At 49.8% G+C, this 21,988-nt stretch overlaps 1 protein-coding gene across 4 annotated transcripts in view; it reads left to right on the top strand.

Moving 5' to 3' along the window:
- Positions 1-17,101, top strand: part of GRK3 (G protein-coupled receptor kinase 3) — a 127,867-nt gene extending 110,766 nt beyond the window's left edge. For all 4 annotated transcript variants that reach the window (XM_034638668.1, XM_034638666.1, XM_034638667.1 and 1 more), the window contains 5 exons: positions 1,178-1,273; positions 4,423-4,585; positions 6,865-7,001; positions 9,886-9,999; positions 11,039-17,101. In XM_034638668.1, coding sequence (XP_034494559.1) covers positions 1,178-1,273; positions 4,423-4,585; positions 6,865-7,001; positions 9,886-9,999; positions 11,039-11,200 — 672 coding nt within the window. In that variant the 3' untranslated portion in view covers positions 11,201-17,101. The remainder of the gene's footprint in view (positions 1-1,177; positions 1,274-4,422; positions 4,586-6,864; positions 7,002-9,885; positions 10,000-11,038) is intronic.
- The last annotated feature ends 4,887 nt before the right edge of the window (positions 17,102-21,988 follow it).

Genomic DNA, 21,988 nt, shown 5'->3' with positions numbered 1-21,988 from the left:
CAGGCCCCGCCCCCGGCCCAGGCCCCGCCCCCAGGCTCCCCTGACTTTGAGGCGAGACCTTCTTTCTCTTCTACCCATGGGCAGCCATTACTGGCCAACTTCTGTTTCCCCAGTTTAAAAGTTTTCAAAATATCTGCGGTATATATTAATAAATATTGAAACGGAGTTGTTACCTAATTCAAACGTCCACATAACTGAGATGTTTTTAGCTTTCACTCATCTTTTTGACTTCCTATCTCAATCAGTGACTGTATTTTCATAAAGACCTCTATAGAAATGCACAAGAAACGTGGGTCACAAGTCTACGTATACTTTCTAGCCTGGCACCACACAACTTAAGGATCAGTACGATTGGATATCAACAGAACCCCTTGCCTTATTTTAAGATATTTTTTTTATATTCCCTTTGGTACAAGAAAACACCCCCAAATTAAAGTTTTTTTAAATTGCATCGATCCCTGGGGTGCCTGGGTGGCTCAGTCCTTAAGCGTCTGCCTTCAGCTCAGGGTGTGATCCCAGAGTCCTGGGATCGAGCCCCACATCGGGCTCCTCCGCTGGGAGCCTGCTTCTTCCTCTCCCACTCCTCCTGCTTGTGTTCCCTCTCTCGCTGGTTGTCTCTCTCTCTCCGTCAAACAAATAAATAAAATCTTTAAAAAAATATAAGTAAATAAATAAAAACGTCGATCCGCTTTGGATTCGTTTTTGCACCATCTCCAGCTGTCAAGGGATGATGATGGTCTGCTGAAGGAGAGCGCAGGCCATGGCTCCGCTGGCGTCGGCCCGGCGCCTCTGTGGGCACAGAGCGCTCCCGCCGGCCTCGCCACACGTTAAGGCCCTAGCAAGTGCGATGCGGCGCGGCGTTGTCTGACGCGCAGTGTGTTCCTGAAGCTGAGGTGGCGGGATGTGCAGTCTTGAGCTGTCATTATGTATTCACTGATCCTTTAAGACCTTGGACGTGAATCATTTTTCCCCTTGAGTGTCTCTAAAAGCTGGGGTGTTCTTTTAGGGCTGTTCCGTGCACAGCTCACCTGTGAAAGATGTACTGTGATGTGTAGGGGCTCGACGGAATGCTCAGTGCAGCACGCTGGTGCTCGCCGTGTCCTCACTATACAGTGATAGGTTGGGATGGGCCGTAAGGTGATCCGATAACTGAACCATGCGTCTTTGGATCTTCCAGTACCCTCCACCCTTGATTCCTCCCCGGGGAGAAGTCAATGCTGCCGACGCCTTTGACATTGGCTCATTTGATGAAGAGGATACCAAAGGCATCAAGGTACACGTATGATGTTCGCCTGCAGGTGTTTTGGAGGGTGGGCGGATTTCTTACTGGCAGTCAAACTGAGTGATTATCTTAGCATTGGCCTGCTTGTGGATTGTAACTTACCAGTGAACACCTACACGTTTGAAGAATGTAGAATTCAAGGACCTAAATGAGAAACGATGAAAGCTTTCTGTGGACTAATCGTTTTATGTTTGACAAACTGGTAAGTGGTCAGTTTCTTACGGATTTGGATATATCTGCGATTGAAATAGAACTGGAACGTATATGAAGCAGAGAAAAACAACTGTGTGACAGCAAACAGACTTTGCCTTGTGCCGAAGAGCCAGCCGTCTCAATCCTTTTAAGTATTCAGATCTCTCTGTGTTAGGATGAAAACAGCCAACAGCGTGAATCATTTTGCATTTGTCAATCAAAAGTAAAATAATCTCTGTGGGGTTTAGTTTTTTTTTATATAATCCTCTGTGTTTTTCAAACTTTTGTTCATATTATTATGTTTCCCGGTAGACAAGGCATAATTACAGACGGTGAGTCATGAGGGCAAATCGTCGTCCTCAGGCTGCTAAGTCAGAGTGTGTCAATACATGTCAGGCTCACATCTGCCCCCACCTTCTCAGCGTCCCCCAGGACCTCCCCATCTTTTCTCAGCTGCCTCGTTATACCCCGATTGTATAAGCCCCCCCCTCACTTTTCCTACCAAGCAGCTCCCCCTCCAGAAGGCTGCAGCCCTGTCAGCGCACACACCTGTGAGGACTGTAGCTAGGGACACACAGAACTGGAACCGACGGGGCCTGGGGACAGAAGTGGTGGGTGAGCAGCTGGGAAGGGGGGAAGCTGCAGAGATGCCACGAGGAGGCCAGGTGCTTTGGGACCCGGGACTGGCAGCTGCTTGGAACTGGCGGTGTCAGGAAGGAGGGGCTATCCGGGTGCTTCCAGGACCAGCTTCCTAGGAGGGGAAGCTGAGGCGAAGGGGAAGTGGAGAGGGCCAAGGCCACTTCTCTGGTCTGGTGCAGTGGCTCGCCCAGGGGACCGCAGCGTGCCCAGCACCCCAACGTGCGCGCCACCAGGCGTGGTCTGCAGCCCGGACAGACAGCACGCATTAGGCGTGTAAGTACCGCCGTCCAGCCGTGCTCTGGGGAAAGATCATTTACAAAGTCACTTAAAAGGATTACTGTTGTCACAATAGAATTTTGTCATCAGAGGCACTGCTGTCCACGATAGGGTGCTAAAAATAAAACGGCTGTGATGTGGGAGCCCACAGACATTTTTGATGTTAAAAAGAGATTTCTGGTTACTTTAAATTTTGTAAACCATAATCAAGGCTCTGGAGTCAGACAGGCTGGGCTCAAATCTGCCCTTACTTACTGAGTGACTTCAGGTAACTTCTCGTGCCTTGGTTTTGTCACCTGTGACTGGTTTTGACTCCCACATTTCTCTGGGGTAGAAGAGAGAGCCGCTTGAAGCCTCCTGGCACGTAGTCCATGCTTAAGCTGGGAGGTTCTGTCAACGTGGTTTTTGTTCTTCGTGACCGAGAGCTGAGGGTGAGCGCGCTCAGAGCAAGAGGGGGCGTGTGGCCAGGGGTCCAGCAGGAAGTGAGGACCCCGGCACAGCCTAGTCCAGCTAGAGGGTCTGAGCTTAAGAAACCCTGTATTCTTTATCTTGAAAAAAGCAGCTCAAATAATACACTATTCTTTAGAAAATAATAACAAAACAAAAAAAAAAGCTCACCTCAGTTAAGTACAAATTTTCTTCTTTGTTTTATTCATTTTTGTTTGTTTGTTTTATTCATTTTTACCAACTTACGCTAAGTCCTAAAAAGTCAAGAGTCTCTGAAATTCTAGAAAGTAGGACGGTTTGTATACAAAGCAGAGTTGGCCCTTTCTGAGCAATGCTTTGGAAAGGAGTCTGTTTTTACTTATGGCGAACACTTCAGAATCTGTCCCAGTGGCCCTGATCACAGGGCGCCCCCTGGCCTGCTTCACCAGCACCCACCACACACACACACACACACACACACACACACACACACACACACGTGGCTGGGCACGCGCCTCCAGCATTCATGCTCTGAGCCACGGAGGACTTCAGCTCTGAGCTCAGCCTGGGCTTCTGAAGGAAGCCAGAAGAGGAAAGGGAGGCTCTGTGAATCAAAGTGATCCTAAAATCAACACCTGATCGTAACAGGTCATGAAGGGCAGGTGGAGAGCCCTCCGTGTTTCATCGATTTGCTGAAGTCTTGGGGGCAAGTCCCTCTTCTTGCTCTTTTTCTTGTAAATAACTTGCCTGTTATAATATCTATCCAATACTTATCTCTCAGGCAAAGGAGCAAGTGAATCGAGTTTCTAAAGAGATCTGTGCTTTGGAATGACAGATGTGTTCTTCTCTTTCGGTGAGATCACTCACCTTTCTGCCACAGAACTGGAGCTCAAAGGCATAAAATCATTTTCTTTGCTCATTTTCAGAGTGTGGCCTCTTAAGCTCAGGGGGAAGAATGGAGGGTTTTGAGTAATAGTGTGGAAGAGAAATGCTATCATTAAGTGTAATTTTTATTCCAGTGCCTCTTAAAGGTGAAGTTTCCTAACCTCCCCGTCTCCCGGGCTCCGTGGTTGCCCATCAGATCGCACCGTTACCCTGGGTTCGTGGAAGGTTGGAAGGTTCATGGAATGAATGGAAAATTCAGCCTCCTCTCCCTTCTGCTCATCTCAGTTTTCAGATGAATCGAGGGTGGTGAGAAAACCCTCCCACCTTCTCCCTTTTCATTGTTTTTAAAAGTACGGGATATAATTTCCTACTTTTGCAAATAGAGTCTCCTTGCCATCATCGACACTGACTTTTGTTGTCGGATCTTTTTATACTCTAAGTAAAGCCCCGTACGTGTAAGTTCTTCATTGGCAGATACGTAACGAAGATGGCGTAAGAGATGGTATGAGAGAATGGGCTGAATCTCCCCTGACGCGGGACTGAACGTGAGGTGCTGTCAGTTAGCACGTTGGTGGGGCTCCTTGGTTATCAGGAGCAGACATTTATGCCAACGACCAGGCCGTCACCCAGTGATCTCCCCACGTACAGTTAGGGTACTTCTGAATCTGTTGCCTTGCTAAGTATGTTAAATCATAACTGTCTTGATCTCTTAAAATAATCAGCTTCTTGATTGCGACCAAGATCTCTACAAGAACTTCCCCTTGGTGATCTCCGAGCGCTGGCAGCAGGAAGTAGCCGGAACAGTTTACGAAGCAGTAAACGCAGACACGGATAAAATCGAGGCCAGAAAGAGAGCTAAAAATAAGCAACTTGGACACGAAGAAGGTAAAATAGCCAGCGTGTCTCAAAATATTTTCAACGCGATGTATTTTTTAAAACGTCTTGTCAAGCCGGAAGAGTATTTGGGTCGTAAAGTACTTTCCAGGGGTGGTAGGGGGTACGCCATAAATAGTGGTCTGTGGCTTGGAAAAGCTGACTGTAATATTTCCGAGTCTTCAGTCAACATATAAATTAAGGTGGTCAGTAGTAGGGTGTCAGTGTGTCCTCTGATCTTGGAACGTCTAGAACAAGTTGGCAAGTGTCTTCCTTGATGACTGAGTATTACCGTGCCAGGAGCAGGCCCGGCTTCATGGGTGTGTGACCTGGGCCACCTCATAGGGTACCCCATTGGGCTGAACGCCCTGCTGTCACCGCCTTGACATTCTTAATCATGTTTGAACAAGGGGCCTGCATTTTCATTTTTCACCGGGCCCCGCAAAGTATGTAGTGGTTGGCTCTGGTTAGGAACTTAGCATGCGGGTCCCTTGTCCGGAACTATAAATGGATATAATGACATTTATTTTACAAACAGCACCAAAGAGTTGCCAAACCACATTTTTACTTAAAATATTTGAGTGCCCTGTTGGGATTTCCAAAGTGGAGTGCATAACATCGGGTGTTAAACCAGTCGGCCATTCTTGGTTCACCAAATGTTGTCGCTCTCGATTTTCCTAAGATTTTAATGAATCCTGGATATTTAAATGTACTGTGGTTGATGATGATGATATCATCCGCTTTACTTCTAGGCATAGACTTTCCTGAGGTTAGCGTTATGTAATAAGAGCGACCAACCGGGAACCATCCCCTTGTGTTAACAAGTTACTTGAATGTGGGGCAGCTTGATACAGGCTGGTCGGTCGTGTGGATCAGTTCCCAGCAGCGTTTATCACCTGCTCAGAGATGTGTGCCCGAGCCCGGATGGAGGAATCCATCCTTACGTTTAAGCTGCCTGAGTGCCCCAGGGGAACAGCGCGGCCCGGTAACCGTGCTCACCTCCCTTCTGCTGGGAGAGGGGCTCCATGTCTAAGTTGTTCCTTAGACAGCCCATCCATTGACATCACTCTGGACTGTTGGCCGTAGCAAATTTTTCAAGGGAAAGCACGTCAATGGTCATTTGCTCCAGGGAGGGCCGTGATGTCGCTAGAATCTTGACAAATTGGACCTAGAAAAAATTAGGTAAACCTTCGTGACCTTACCGAAGTGTATCCTTTTAATTAGAGCCGCAGTTAGAGCACCTGGCAAATTAAGGAATATGGCTTCGTATGTCAGTGATTGATTTGGGCATCCCGGGCTCTTGTTGAAGATCTGGGGAGTCACCTTACAGAACAGTACGGTCCAGGCGTAGGTCTCTGAGGTAAACCTGCAAGGCGTCTACCCTCCGTGTACTTAAGCCGTGTAAACACTTCTGCATTAAAACGACAACTCCGGGGAGCCCACCCGATCACCTGTCCCCTCCCTCCGTGGTTCTTTTCCCTCCTCTCTGTTTGCTGTCTGGGTCTCCTAGTAGAATGTTAGCTCTCTGAGGGCAGGGGTTCTGTCTCTCGTCCGGTGGCACTGCTGAATCTAGAGCGCCCAGAACCTGCCCAGCACCGGGCGCGCCCTTCATAGCTGTTGAATGAATGAGGGGAGGAGTGAAAGAATGATTTTTAGCATGGTCTCCAAAGCCTTTAAAGAAAGCAGAGCCAGCCACTTAAAATTAACCTTAAAAAAAAAAACAAAAAAACAGACTTCACTCTAATAATATGATCGGGACTCAGCATGAGTACAGTTTAGCTCAGTCTGTCTAAGTCGCCATGTATTTGAGGGATGAATAGAGCCTTAAGGAATAAGCAGTTTTCAGCCTTGTGTTTGTTACCTCTGCTGCTTGGTAAGCCCTGTACGATTACTTATGGGATTGAGGGGAGAACGCCAGTCCCACATAAAGGCAAAGGTACTCTGGGCATAGCATGAATTGAATTACTCTGTATTCTCCAATTCCTGTTATTACGCATAATGAAAATATAGTTTGGGAACACACCCCTGCCCTCTCTGAGCCAGAAGGGACCATCACGAATGTGGCCAAATATTGAGAAACGGCCGTTCAGTATGTTAGCAGAGATCTGTTCTTCCGATCCCCAGCTCACCTGGGTCTCAGAACTTGAGGTAATGGTTTGCATAACGTGCTCCATTCGTAGAAACTTGGTTTTTCCAAAAAGCGTGTCATTCTTTTTTTGTCTGTTTCTGAGAAGCACAGAGACCATCTGGGCCCGAGCCCATTTAATCTGTGGTTATTTTATGTTGCTCAGATTACGCTCTGGGAAAGGACTGTATCATGCACGGGTACATGCAGAAGCTGGGGAACCCGTTTCTGACTCAGTGGCAGCGTCGGTATTTTTACCTCTTTCCAAATAGACTTGAATGGAGAGGAGAGGGAGAGTCCCGGGTAAGTCTGAAGCGGCCTTCCCAGCACAGACCTGCAGCGTCCTCAGTGTCACGTGGCTCTTTCGGGTGGCTGGCACGTCTTCTAAAATACCCCACTAAGCTCTGACTATCTATTTCAACTTGTGCCAGTGAGATTTTGGTGTTCAAACTCTAACTTTTAAACTTAGAGTCAAAGAAGGATTTTGTAACATCTGAAAATAGAACGTGAGGTCAAAACAGGTTTGAAGAAGGTTGAAGGGTAGTCGGGGAGATCAAAAGAGATTTAAAAAAAAAAAAATCCAGGACTTTGGAGTCAGACCTGTAGAGGCGCTTGAATCCAGGGCTCAGAGAAGAAGGTCTGGCGTCCACGACACGGCCAGACAGTTGTGGGTCTGCCTGTGCTCAGTCTCCCCTTCACGTGGCCCCCCCCCACCTCGTCAGGCTCACATGAAATGAGCTAAGTGATGTAAGCCGCGATGCTGGGTGCAGAGCGGAGGTCGCCAAACCACACTCCCTTTGGTCTCTGTTTTGTTGGAAAAGTGAAAGTGACTTCCATACCACAGGCAGGAAGATACCACTGCCTCCTCAAGTCCTTTCTCGAGAGCGAATGTCTGTGAACAAGATGAGAAGAAATTTCTAGTCTGCACTGTCCCTCTAAGCAAGACAGGCAGCATTTATTAAGCACCTACTGTGTGGGGAGCGGAGGGCTTGTCCAGAGGTGGTGACCCAAGTAGAGGGCATGCCTCTGCTCTTGGGGTGGGAATGGCTAGTCCTCTGGGGCCAAGGAAGCAGGGCAGTGGTTCCAAATGTCAAAAACATAGTTGATGTCTTGAATGTGTCAGGATACTGCCCATCAGTTGTCTGGTGGTGAGAAGTATAGAAACTAGTGAGCTCTAATCTTGTTTGTTTGACTCTGGAACGTGTGTTTTAATACCCTTGGTAAAGGGGCGCCTGGGTGGCTCAGTCTGTTAAGCATCCAACTCTTGGTTTCAGCTTGGGGTCATGATCTCAGGGTTGTGGGATCGAGCCCCATGTCGGGCTCCACGCTCAGTGTGGAATCGCTTGTCCCTCTCCTGTGCCCTCTGCTCCTTCCCCCACTTGCATGCTCTCTCTCTCTCTCAAAAAAGTAAATAAAATCCTTGAAAAAAATAAAAATAATAATCCCCATTGGTAAAGTTGCTGTTTAATTATGAGTGATTGCCACTGCACAGCACATCCCTTTCAGATAAACAAGACTTCTCACCATTGCTAGTGCCATGGGAGTCATTTCCTCAGACTAGTACATCTAGGCTCCGAATTGCTGTTGATAAGTCTCTTTGGAGGTCCTGGGTTGTAACTCGGGTGCTAGTAAGTATTATATACTATGCAATATATAATATATATCATATTTTATAAATATATGAACTCAGCACCCCAATTATAATTCATTATATATTATTATAGAATATATGATATTTCCAGATAATAAGTGTCCCTGCGCATATTATGCATTTATAGTTGGCCCTTAAGCAACACAGGGGTCAGGGGTGTTGGCCCCTCATGCAGTCAAAAACCCATGTGTAACTTTTGACTCCCCCCAAAACTTAACTACTGATAGCCTGGGTTGACCAGAAGGCTGGCTGATAACGTAAACAGTGGGTTAACACAGCTTTGCATGTGACATGACTTATATACTGTATTCTTACAATAGAGTCAGCTAGAGAAAAGAAAATGTTAATTAAGAAAATCACAAGGAAGAGAAAATACATTCACAGAACTGTACTGTGTTACCGGGGAAAAAAAAATCCCTGTGGAAGTGGACCCCCACAGTTCAAACCCGTGTTGTCCCAGGGCCAACTGTAGTCTACTGTCTACGGGACAGTGACCATCGTGCGCGTTGAAAGGAAATTATCGCACTTTTCAGGATATTTGAAAACTTAAAAAAGAAAATCTTCCTTTTTTTCAACATGGGATGCAGTAAGTTAGCTTGGTTTTAAAAGTCAGCGTTCGGTGTTCTATTCGAGAGCTGCCTAATGTAGATGGATGGCTGGATTAGTGCATATAAATCAGGAAACAGAAACCGTGAGCATTTATGATGGTGGTGTCGTTCATTTAGGAGTCCTGGAGTATTTATCCGAAAAAACATAAAATGGTAAGGTACTCACGCCACTATGGCATTCGCCGTAAGCAGTCATGTTCTAGACCTGGCGTGACCATCTTTTAAGGATGTCGCCTGTATTTATAGCATCCTTTGATATTTTCGAAATATCATTAGCTCACAAGCCAGCATTTCCAGGCCTTTACCGAGCTGCCGTGTCAGGATCTCAGCCACACCCCGTTTGCTCATGTAAGTCATAGAGCACTGCGCTGTTTCCTCACACCTCGGTCCGTAGAATTCAGAGGAGCGTGCGACACAGAAAGGACACGTGCGAGTCACGGCCATTCACAAATCAGTTCTGTGTTGAGGGAACAGCTGTGCTGTTGTCTTACAGAGACATTCTGTCCTTTCCCCTTTCCTTCGAGATGTCATCATTTGAATTTTGTGCGTGTCCCTTCGTAGCCATTCCCCCTCACTTCTAAAATATCATCAAAGAAAGGAGAAGGCTGATTTTTTTTTTTTTACTTTTTCTAAGCTGATAGTTTTCCGTATTATTTTTTTTTAAAGATTTTATTTATTTATTTGACAGAGATAGAGACAGCCAGCGAGAGAGGGAACACAAGCAGGGGGAGTGGGAGAGGAAGAAGCAGGCTCATAGCAGAGGAGCCTGATGTGGGGCTCGATCCCGTAACGCCGGGATCACGCCCTGAGCCGAAGGCAGATGCTTAACCGCTGTGCCACCCAGGCGCCCCTTCCGTATTACTTATTAACTTAACTTAAGAAATTGGGAAATAATGTGAAGTAATTTATCTTTTTTTTTTATGGCTAGCAAAATTTACTGACAATGGAACAGATTCTGTCTGTGGAAGAAACTCAGATTAAAGACAGAAAGTGCATTTTGTTGAGGATAAAAGGAGGGAAGCAATTTGTCTTGCAATGTGAGGTAAGTTTTTTGGGTTTTTAAATAACTTTCTCCCCTAAGCGCAAGTCAGAGCAGCTGTGTACCTGTCCCGTGAAGGCGGCCGCCTCGGTGTGGGACAGGTTCTTGAACCCGTGCTGTGCCACTTACTGAGTGGGACAGCCCCAGGGTACAAGGGTCTCGGCAAATCCGTAGTTCCTGTTCCAGAAGGGAATGGCAGGAAATGGCGGAAGAGGAAGTACATGGAATAACCCGATTGCCCATCTGGAAACTTTGTCCAGCGTTCAGTGGGGACCTGTTAGCGAATCTCCCAGTTCTTATGTTCCATCATGTTCGAGGTTGGGGCTTGGATGTTTAAACACAAGATACCAAAGTGACTTCTTTCAGGGGAGATGGCATCTTTCTCTCTCCAAAGTTCTATTATAGCCCAAATTTAATTCCTGTGGGGCACTGGGGTGTGTGTGTATAGGATGTGGGTGGGGGGAGTGGGTGGAGTGGGCGTGCATGGGGGTTAAATGTGTGTGGGTGTGGGTGGGTGTGCATGGGGGTTACGTGTGTAGGGGGTGTGGGTGTGTGTGGATGTGCCCGTGTGGGTGGGGTAGGGTATAGGTAGGCGTGGGGGGGTGCGGGGGGTGCGTATGTGCATGTGGGTGGGGTTGTGCAAGGGTGTGTATGTATAGGATGTGTGTGTACACGTGGGTGGGGGGCGGGGGTGTGTGTGAATGTGCACGAGCGTGTGCGTGCACAAGAGCGTGTTTAGAGAGACATAGCCGAGATGTGTGCTTAGTAACATCGTCCCTCCACGGCACACGTGAGGTGCCTGTTCGTCGGTCCGAACCGCTCCCCAGGCATCCCTGTGTGGACTTGAGCTGTTCTAGAAATCAGAAATCGGAGGCAGTCTCTGAACGGATCGCGGGCAGTGCTTCTCCGGGTGGAGCGCAGGGGGTCCCCTGAAGGGCTTGCCTGCCTGGCCCTACCCACACAGGAGGCCGCAGGTGCGCGGCAGCCGTGGGGCGTTGCCGTTTCCAGAGGTTGCGACTTGTCCCTTTGTGTGTCCATGTAGAGCGACCCCGAGTTCGCGCAGTGGAAGAAGGAGCTGACCGAGACATTCACGGAGGCTCAGCGACTGCTGCGCCGCGCCCCCAAGTTCCTCAACAAGTCCCGGTCCAGCATGGTGGAGCTCTCCAAGCCTCCCCTCTGTCACAGGAACAGCAACGGCCTCTGACGCCTGGGCCAGGAGGGTCCTGGGGAGACGGGGCCTCAAGGAAGCCCGTACTGGGGGTTTTCAGCTCTGGAGCTGGAGCCTTTTGGAGAAGTCTGGGGGTCAGAGGTTCGGTCCACTTGTCCCTGGGGCCCTTCACGGTTGGGAGGACCCAGGACGCCGAGGTGCTCCTGACAGGAGCTGTGACCGTGGTCGGGCCCTGGGCCGGCCTCCCCCCCCTCCCGAGCGCCTCCTGCACATGACCTCTGTCCACGCTCGAAACTACTGAGGAAGCAAGCGGAAGTTCTTTCCCTTTCCTACACACCTGTTTGGGTCGACGTGAGCCTAGAGCCTGAGATGATTCCTCCTTATCACTTCAGTCTGTATGTCTGATAGCAGACACATCTTAGACTTGCCACGATGCAGTGCAGCCCTCTGTGGCGGCAGGTGCCAGATGGCCCGAGCGCCACCCCGTGTTCTCTGCTGGGCTCACGCGTGTCCGCTCCGCGCTCCTGGGGGACCGGAGGCCAGCGTGCATGTCCTCCGTGCACTTCAGCACCGACTTCTTGATGGCCCGTGTCGCGAGCTGAAGATGTTTTCTGAGAAGGTTGCCCTTGGGTACCTGCCTTGGGTACCACCAGGTACCTGCCTGCCTTCGACAGGGAACAGAGGGAGCGTGCCCTCCAAGGACTTGGGAGTCGCTCATCACCGACGGTGTTCAACAGTGGACCGTTGGACGCTTACAGGGATTCCGAAGGACAGGCAGTGGGGTTTTAACTTCAGGGCAACAGTGATTTTCAAAAATCTTCAGATAAACAAATCACACTTTCATGTGTCCGGGTGCGCACGACGCTTGGGGGTGAGTCTGTCTTGGGCTCCAACAATTAGCAGTTACGGGACACGGTCATCCTGGTTCCTTCTGCCTGCCCCCGGGACACATATCTGTAATGGATGTGTAGAGGAAGGAAAGAATTGCTCTGTTTCACGTTGTAATATAATTTAAAATGAATTTTATTGACAGAAGAATGCTGAAGAATGAATGTGTTGAAATGAGTTAACCCTGTATGTTGAGTTTCGTGTTATCCTTCGCCTGTCATTAGTGGTGGTACTTGGCCCCAGGTGGGTCGTCCCATGCCGTGACAGCAGTGGGGCGGAAAGGCCGGTCGCCTAATCCCGGGGCATCTTCTCCTCCCCCCACAGGTGGTTCTGTGCCCTTTTCACGGCCCAAATAAATGCTGGGCTATAAGAACCAGTGTGTTTCCCAGTGAAGTGAAGTCCTCTCTGTCATCAGACTGAAAATAATAACAATAATTTTTAAAGTCCACGTATTTGTCTTATTCTTAGTGCAATCTTGTATGTTTCTAAGTTAACGACTGACAGTATAAATAACATCACCCTTATCTGCGTCCTGCCCTCGATGTTTTTAGTGGTTCCGGATCTCTGTGCCCTGGGTTTGTTGGGAAAGTAAGTACTTCTTAACGAAGTTGTATTTTGAGAGTTTGGAAGACAATTACTGAGAGTTTTTTATTTCACAGGGGTCACTTTGGACTAGAAATCTGGAGGGGCACTATCCGTCTCAACTCCCAGTTGGGGTTTAAGTCAACACGCACGTCCTCCTCTGCTCTTCCCCGTACAGGAGAACAGAGGCACTCCGCACATGCCTCTTCCCCTGGCTTAAAAGGGAAGAATGGTGTTCACATTCCGGTTTTTTAAGAAACCACGAGCAACAGAAAAGTAGTTGTTCCTCATAAAGGTTGCGTGCCTCGTGGCCTTGCTTAATGACAACTGTCCAGCTGTCCTCAGCCCCATCGCAGGCTCCCATCGCTCAGCATTGATAGGTTGGGAATTTCTGCGCCCCGAGCCTCTTGCGGGCAGAGCCAAGGCCCTCCTGTTGAGAAGGACACGGACTCCTTCAGGGTCTGCCCACCCAGGGCATTAGCACGCCGACCTGCAGCTCTTTGAAAAACACCATCTTTGTTCTGGAGTAGAGCAGGAGGTCAGTCTGTCCTTTAGAAAGGAAGCGTGAATTGGAAAATCAAGCCTAATTTCAAGTGCTGGGGTCCCGTCCGGCAAGTCTGGTACCCGCACTTGTCCCCGAAGCCGTCTGATAGAGCCAGCGTGCCCGCTGCCCCACGGAAGACGCTTCTGGCCCCTTCTGTGCCAGCACCTTGTGCCTGTGTGGCCAGAGAAGGCCAGTGCTCTAGAGATCTGTCTCAGAAGGTTTTGAGAGTGTTACCTCATTCCTAGATGGTTGACCCTTCCATGCTCCGACCATGAAAAAGGACAAACTTCAGCACCCGTTTTCTCAGAGAAGATAAAGTTGATACTATTTTGTATAAAGTTATAATGTCTTGACTTCATAAATCAAGGGAATTAATAAAGCAAAGTCTAAAAATAAAGATGACTTTAAGCTGCTCTACAACGTATATGGAAGGTATTAAAAACTTTCGTGAATCCAAGGTTATTTTTCTGAGCGAACATATCCTCTCCATTGCATTTGCCCCTTCATGGCATTGGGAGTCGTGCTTTCCCCTTCCGCGTCGTGTTTAAGTATGATTTGTCAGCAAAACTTCTCAAAGTTAGCTGTTTCGCTGCTAATGCAAGTATTTCGCTACTCATGCCTCAGATTGACCAATTCATGGACGCCACAGTGTCAAACCTTGTGTGGAAAAAGAGGGGCCATGTGTGGAGGAAAGCAAGCATCCCGCTTAGGAGAGCCCGCAACAGCAACACGCAATCATCTGTTTGAAGCTGATCTAGCTTGACGTGCGATTTGAAATACGCCATATGGATACCAGAAACAATTGTTTTAAGGCCCTCACTGGCCATTACAAAATGTCCTTTACCCATTGACAGAGAGCTTTAACTCCATGAAAAAGATCAAAGTGTGGTCTTTGACGGTTTGAGAAATTTCGCTCGGCATTTGTAGTTGGGCCAATTTAGTAGAGCGTGTGACTTTTCGATGGAATTGATTTTTCACATTAAGAAGAAAGCCAGAGTCTCAAAGTCAGACCCTTTTTCGCAGGATGTAAATCTATGAAAGGTACTTTGAAATGTGCTGGTGTTAGGAGAAGACTGACTTTGTAGGACTTAATCGTACGTGATTTTTTTCTTCTCAGTAATGTCATTCAGGGAGGTGTTTCTGGATCGTTCGGAGACGCCTGATGAATTACCTCCCCTGCACCCCTGAGGACTGACAACTTTGTGCCGGAGAGGAGGTGGGCTTCATTGGAGTCTGTGACAGGCGGTGGCTGGGGGGCCGTGGGCTGTAGGGCAGGTGGAGCGGGTGTCACTCAGACAAGAAGAGTGGTAGAAATGGGGAAAGGAAGGAAGGCCTTAACTTGCAGGTAAAAAAATCACTCCCTTTATACCAGGGAAATGACTGAGTTTTAAAGTTGGCCGATTCTTTGCTCCTTACAACAGGCGGTTGAATAGTAATGATTGTGAGACCTGGTCACTTTATTTTCGATTATGGAGCCGCTGGACTTATGAAGAGGCCATTGGCTTTCCATCAGGGCCCTGCACGCCCTCCTGCACCCTCCCAGAGCTAGCCCCCCGTCAGTGCGCACCTCGCAGCCACCGGGAAGGCCAGGCGTGGGGGCTGGGTGGCCGCCCACAGGGCCCCGTGGCCAGCCACAGACCTTTGTCACACGTCCACTGCAACGGCAGTAAGGCTCCCCACGATAAGGGTACCCGGCTTGCAGTGTAAGCCGTGCCCACTTCCAGAGTGAGCTTTAAGAGTTTAAATTTTTGAAATTTTTTTCCCTCCGAGGAAAGGTTGACTCCAGAGGTTTGAATTCATCAATTACTTAAATTCATACGAATATGATTTTTTTTTCCTTTTGACCCAGGCCACATTTAAAAAAGAGCTCTTTTCCTGTTGAAGTAATGAGAGTCAAACTCTGGAATAATACGATTTCCTCAAGTTGTAACGGGCTTGAGATTTCTTTCACCCTCAAAGACTAACGGACCTGCTCTTATAGCCGAGGGACGGGGATCCTCTCCCCAAGGTGCCCGATGCCCGGCCAGTCACTGACACGGCTGGGGGAGCACTGGTCGGTAAGTGCAGCACCCCAAATGTTAAATGACCTTTATTGAAGCACACACACACACTCACACACTCACACGCACACACACACACTCACTGCAGAAAATGAGTTAACAGTACATGCGTTTCATCAAAACCCTACAGGAACAAAAACTGCATTTTGAAAGTTTCAGCAATTCCCATTCTTACAGTAAACTCCCCAATACCACAGTCTCAGAATCATCCCTGAAAACTGGTAACTCTGCTTCCGAATTGTATTTTGTCCTAATATCCAGTGTCTTTCATGTAAGGGTAGGGAATGGAGAACTATTTCTAAGCGTGCACTCATAATTACAAAAGGACTTGAAATTTAATTCCCTGTGTCTCAGATGATTCTATTCCATGATGTATATATTATATGTGGTTTATAAGCTAAACACTGGCCATTTTTTAAGTTCTATTGTGAAATCGTATTTTTCTATGTTTTAACTAATTACAATAGATTTGGCTTTTTCTGAGTAACAAAGATTGCTGAACTACATACACACATAGATATATATTAAAAAACAGAGTTCTATTTTAGCACAAAAGCATTTTATATTATTTATTGAATCCTTATGTTTGTTTTCGTTAGAAACATTCCTTCTTTCCGCTCCTTTTTATTTGTATAGTTTGTTATTTAAAGAAACGGCAGCCCTGTCTGTGTTTCGTAAAATAAAGTGGAAATAATGCACACAGCCACGTGCGGCGAATGTCCCGTGTCCCCCCCCCCATGGACCATTTGCAACAAAAGCTTATCCTCTGGGCTGTGCTGAGAGGCGTGTGCACTTCCTAGGTGACATCGGACAGCACACTTGCCATGAAATACCACTTTCATCTACCTCTTCAGGAGGCCGCCTGCTGGTTGACAGGTGCCCCCAAACGCTTGCTTCCAGACTGGCTGCATTATGAAAGAATCTCAGTAACACACTCCGGGGGGGATTCCCTCTTGATGTCAGTTTTAAAGCCGTGGCACCGTCTAAGCCAGCGGAGCCGGTAGACGTCCCCCCGGGTCGTTCTCCTCCGGGAGCCGAGAGCCGCCCACCGAGGGTCGTTCCCTATCCGCTTGTGCCAGATCCCCCAAGCAATCCGTCTTGCCGCCGCCCCGAGATTCAGCCGTGGCGCCGGATTTATCAAGTACTACACGGGAGGTCGGTCCTCAGCACTGGTTACAGGCGGCCAGCTGTGTTTAAAAACCCCGCTTCCGGGAGGAGCGCCTTGGAACGTGACTTCCCCGCGGCCCACCGCATCGCTGTTTCAAAAGGGTTTGGAAAATGGGGTCAGAAAGCCAAATGCCCTCGTACGTACTTAAAACTTTGCCAGAGGTCTTACTTTTGAGCGGACGGACCCTTAAGGATTTCTGTGAACCAGAACGACCGGTCCCCGGGAGAGGGGGTCCCTCCCCACGTGCTGACGTTTCTCCCTGCCTGTCTTCCTCACTGGGTAGCCAGCAACGTGGCAACAGAGTCACTATATTCTTGGCCGAGTGTCACGCCCTTAAAGAAAGAAAGCCGTTTTCTCTCTTGCGTTGCTCTACAAGGTGAAGCCGGTGAATTAGACCTTGTAAATCTAGATATTGTACCTATGAACTTATCATTTGTTTTGATCTCTCTTCACGTTGATTGTGCCCGTGGAGGTGTGTAACCCTCTCTCAGTATACACTTACTAGTGCACGTTTGAAGTCCTCGCCCACGGGAGACGCCGTTCCGCGCCTGCGGTCACCCGCCCTGCGCGGGGCACGTGCTGTCACTTGGTATCACCATCTTTCATGGCTACTTCGGAGCAGCAAGGCCGGTTTCCTGTGTTGATAAGTTGCGTATATAAAATCTCAATAAAAAGGCTCCATACAAAGATACCTACTTCCGTGTGCTGTCCTCCCCGTCTCACTCCGCCGGCCCCCAATTAATTTCTTGATCAAGCTGTTAAGCATCCAGAAGTGACTCCTTTTAAAGAATCCTGGTTTTGAGGACAATCCACACAGAGGCTGATTTTATAAAGAGGAAGGGGACCGCTGATCTGCATTCCTGCAGATTTGGGGGATTGTTGGAGCCCAGCCCTCTTCACGGTCTCGGGGGTTTGGAGACTGAACTCCTGCAAGATGTGTTGTGGGGAAGAGCCTGTGACAACCGGGCCACGGGGAGACCCAGGGTGGGGGGTCGTCCATCTCCTCCCCAGTCAGTCTAGACTACACTGGAGCCCCTGGGCTACTCCCAGGGTGAGCTTGGAGTCTGTCTGAGAAGCGCAGACCCCACTGTCCATCGCTGCTCCCACGGAGACGAGCTGAGAGACCCCGGGGTGCATGTCAGTGTAAACCAGAAGTCCAGGCAGGTGGTGGCACCAGGATCCCAGCTGCCGGACACACCTGCCTGCCTGGGGGCCACGGGCCGAGGGGAGGCCGGCTGCTTCCTGTCCTGGGGCTGGGAGTGCCGCCTGTGTGGTGCGGCTTCAGGAAAGGAGGAAGGCAGGACTGACTCAGGCAGCTCTTTGGTTTCCCTGGAATGTACTTGCGTTTGCCAATTCGAAAACCAGTTGACAGGGTAGTTGACAGGAGTCTGGGCTGTGGGGCGGGTGGGCAGCTCCATGGTCAGCGGGCGGCCACGCAGGGGGGCCTGTGGTCGGATGCGCCACTTAACGGAGAGCCACTCCGCAGAGCTGCTGGAAGCCTGTTCCTCCTCGGGACCTGAAGGAGGGGTTAGCGCGGGGCACCCCGCTCCCAGCCGGCCCCTCTGGGCTGTTTGCTCTGCCATTTTCTCGCCTCTGAATTACGAGAGTTGGATGAGATGAGCCTGAGGGAACATTCCAGCCAAAATATCCCCCAGGTTTCCAACGAAGTGTAAACGTGAGGGGCTTCGGCAGGACTTGTGAGCAAAAACAAAGTGCCCACCACATCCCACAGTTTCTTCCGAGTTGCCTTCCTGCTCAACCTTGTGTTCTCAGCCTTCCTCCCCATCCCTTCCTTCCCAGTCCTGCCCCGATGTGCATGGCGTGGACTTCATGGCAGCATGATGGATGAGGATAAGAAGACAGGAGCCCAAGGCCTTCCCCTTCCTCAGGGGCCTGGGCTGTGAACCGCATAGAAGTTTCTCGGTCTCAGCACGCTTGGGGCTGGGTCATTCTCTGGGGGGACAGTGGGAGCCATCCTGTGCCCTGTAGGATGTTAGATAGCCTTGTCAGAGTCTGCCCGCTCAATGCCAGTGCGTACCCCCCACCAGCCCGTCTGGACAACCAAACTATCACCAGACGTTACCAAACGTCCCTTGCAGGGAGCAAAACCACACACACACTCCCAGTTTTGAACCCCTGGTGCAGACGATGGGAAATTCTCAGTGTCTTGGGGACAGAGTTGGAACAGGGACTCCATAAAGGTGCAAGCTTGTTGCCAGGGTTAGGGGCCAGGGCTCTTAACCTCTGGGAGGCTGTGTGGACCATGAGGTCTGCCGTGCAGCTCTCGTGGCCAAATTCATTGTCATTCCAGGACATGAGCTTGCCACGGTGGTATTGAAGGTAATGCCGGCCCTGAAGGTGGAGGAGCACATGTTAAAAAAGGGGGAGTGAGGGGGAGCCTGGGTGGCTTGGTCAGTTAAGCGTCTGACTCCTGTTTCAGCTCAGGTCATGATCTCAGGGTCGTGGGATCGAGCCCCGCCTTGGGCTCCGAGCTGAGCGTGGAGTCTGCTTGGGATTCTTCCCCTCTCCCTCTGCCCCTCCCGCGCTGGCGTGTGCACGCTCTCCCTCTCTCTCTAAAATACATCTGAAGGGGCACCTGGGTGGCTCTGTCGGTTAAACATCTGCCTTCGGCTCAGGTCGTGATCCCAGAGTCCCAGGATCGAGCCCTGTGTCAGGCTCCCTGCTCAGCGGGGAGCCTGCTGCTCTCTCTCCCCTCCCCCTCCCCCTGCTTATGCTCTGTCTCTCAGATAAATAAATAAAATCTTTAAAAAAATAAAATCTTAAAAAAAATGCAGGAGGGGGACTGGTTCTTCGTGTGGCCCAGGGCTTCCTCTGACCCCTGCTTCATTTCATTCTTCCTGTCGCTGTATTGGACAGATTTTTCTAGACCGCAGATCAGATCCACCAGACACAGTGGGGGTGGGGACATGAAACACCATGCCAGTGAACTTCCCACTCATCTCAGGGTCGACTCTGCCCACAGCTTAGGCCAGCGACTGCAGGGGTGAGCACGAGAGCTTTACGTCCAGAGGCAGCAGTGGTGCTGAACGTGGTCATGAGTGACTGACTCCACCTTGCCAAATATGTCCTGGATGACCTTGGCCCGGGAGTCTACAGCGGACAGTGTCATGTGCTGTCCAGATCCTCCTTCACTGAAGGACGACTTCTTGTCTGTCCTAGGGCTGCAGTCATCAGGCGGCCCTCAGCTGTCTGCCCCTTCGGAGATGCCTTAGTTACAGAGTGCCACCTTGCCCGATGTCACCACCTTGCCAGGGTGCCCACATCCAGTGATTGGTTGACACAGAGGGACAAAGGCCTGGCCATCTTGGTCCCAATTTGGGAACAAACTAGCTCTACAGGTCACAGTGGGGTGCCCCAGGCTGTTCGGGGACCCTCATCACAGCTAGACATTTCCCTCTGTCCAATCCTGATTCCTTCTCCATTCTTCCATAGGCCTAGACACCAAGAGAACTCCTTCATAAAGTTCTGTTCATTACATTCTATCTCAGAGTCTGCTACCCCAGGGGAAACCAGTCTGCAGTGTTGTTCCCGGGGGCGGTAGGAGAGAGCAGGTGCTGACGTGGAGTGTGGGGGCTGGATCACCCACTGCTCGGTTGGCTGTGGTCACAGATGGGAATCGGTGGTAGTAGGTGGAACATAGAAACCCCCAGTTCAAAGAGAGGGGGGCTTTCAGCATTCACATTTGCAGCAGACGTGAGTGTGGATGGTTCGCCCGTGGAAGGGGATACACTGGCTGCTTTGTCCTATCGAGCTGGAAAAAAACGCAATCTAAGATAGAACTGGAACACAGAAAGGGAACCTTGTGGGGACGCCTGGGTGGATCATAGGTTAAGCATCGGCTTTCAGCTCAGGTCATGATCCCAGGTTCCTGGGATCGAGTCCCTGCGTTGGGTTCCTTGCTCATCAGGGAGCCTGCTTCTCACTTCTGCCCCTCCCACTGCTTGTGCTCTCTCTCTCTCTCTCTCTGACAAATAAAATCTTAAAGAAAGAAAAAGGGAAGGAAGGAAGGAAGGAAGGAAGGAAAGAAGGAAGGAAGGAAAAAAAGAAAGAAAGAAAGAAAGAAAGAAAGAGAAAGAAAAGGAAACTTGTGCATATGCCCCTGGGAAGATAAAACTTCAAGGCTAAGAGACTGATTTTCCTGATTTACGGAAGACCGATTACATTGCAATTTCCTTGGATGACGAGGCATTGGTCAGAGGTTGTCCCATGTCCACCATGGGAAACTTTGCCAGAGGCATGAACCAGAGGTGACGCAGGTCAGGTTGGTCTCTCAAAGGGGGCTGAACAGAACTTTGTTTGTGTGGCTGGCCTGGTTCCGTCTGCTCAGGGAATTTTCAGAGCGGGTGTCCGTTTGTCATTGATTATAACAGACCCTCACTGAACTGTCCCCTCTTTACGTTCCCTGCCCATAAATACAACTTACCCCAAACCCCCAACCCACTTGCCTGCAGCTTGCTACTGTTTGCTTGTCCTGAATTTGCAATCCCTCTGCTATTCCTGAATAAACTTACCCGCTTTGAGCTTTGCTTCCATTTACTTGTTTATTTAGGGCAACAAAGCGTGTGAGAAAAGTGGGAGAGAGAGTAAATCCTGGACAGTGGGACTGGGAGGCTATCGCTAAGCTTAATGGGTGCTTTGGTGAGAGAGAATAAAAAGCAGAGAGGAATTAGTTGCCAACAGAAGGCCAGATGTGGGAGAGTAAATGCGTTCGGGACCACTCTCCTGGGCTACAGGATTGTCACCCTGGCAAGGACGTCACGAGCCTGGCTGCTCTGAGCATGGAGAGTGCAAGGGGAGGAAAGCCTGCTGGGGGCCAGCGGGACACCTTGAGGCCGTCCCATGAGAGGACACCAGCATCACTAGGAAGGTCAGCTTGGCTCTCCTCTGCAGGCGGTGCAGAGCTGGGAAAAGCTTCTGCAGATCTGCATTTGGTCATTCGGTCATTCAACAAGCATTCACTGAGCACCTACCACAGGCCACGAAGGACTGGAACGGTCAGTGGCATCAGGATCCCCATTTTATAGAAGGGAACCCTGAGGCCCTGAGAGGTGAAGACACTTCTTCAAGATCGGGATGGAGCCTGGCTCCAAAGCCTGTGCCCTTCCCTGACCCCCAGAGCTCTGTGTAACACACAGCTCCAGACTCTGGCCAGGGGGTGGGCTTCGGGGGTCCCTCTACAGGGATCTCTGCCACTTCCACCCTCGGGGCTATCGTCTTCTATTCACCGGTTGCTTTGTCTACCAAAGATTCCATGAGCCCCTCTGCTCAGTGCCTGGCCTGGGGCTGGGTGACTGGGCTGAACAGGAGACCACAGACAGGTGGGAAATGGACAGACAGACCCACAGACATCTAGAGAACGCATGATGCGGGACCAGGTCCTGGGACACCTGCTCTGGCCCAGTTTCCACACATTTGGTTATTCATTCCATATGCATTAATGGAGCACTTACTGTGTACCAGCCACTTAAAGACACAGATACAGGTAGACAGTTCCCCTTCATCTCTGTGGGGACCATGACACACAGGCCCCCCAGTAGTCATGAGGGAGGGGATTCTCATGA

The sequence above is a fragment of the Ailuropoda melanoleuca genome, chromosome 12, assembly GCF_002007445.2.
Source record: "Ailuropoda melanoleuca isolate Jingjing chromosome 12, ASM200744v2, whole genome shotgun sequence".
NCBI classification, from domain to species: Eukaryota; Metazoa; Chordata; class Mammalia; order Carnivora; family Ursidae; genus Ailuropoda; species Ailuropoda melanoleuca.
Note: the sequence above shows the minus strand (reverse complement) of the source record. Positions and strands in the feature narration are given on the sequence as shown.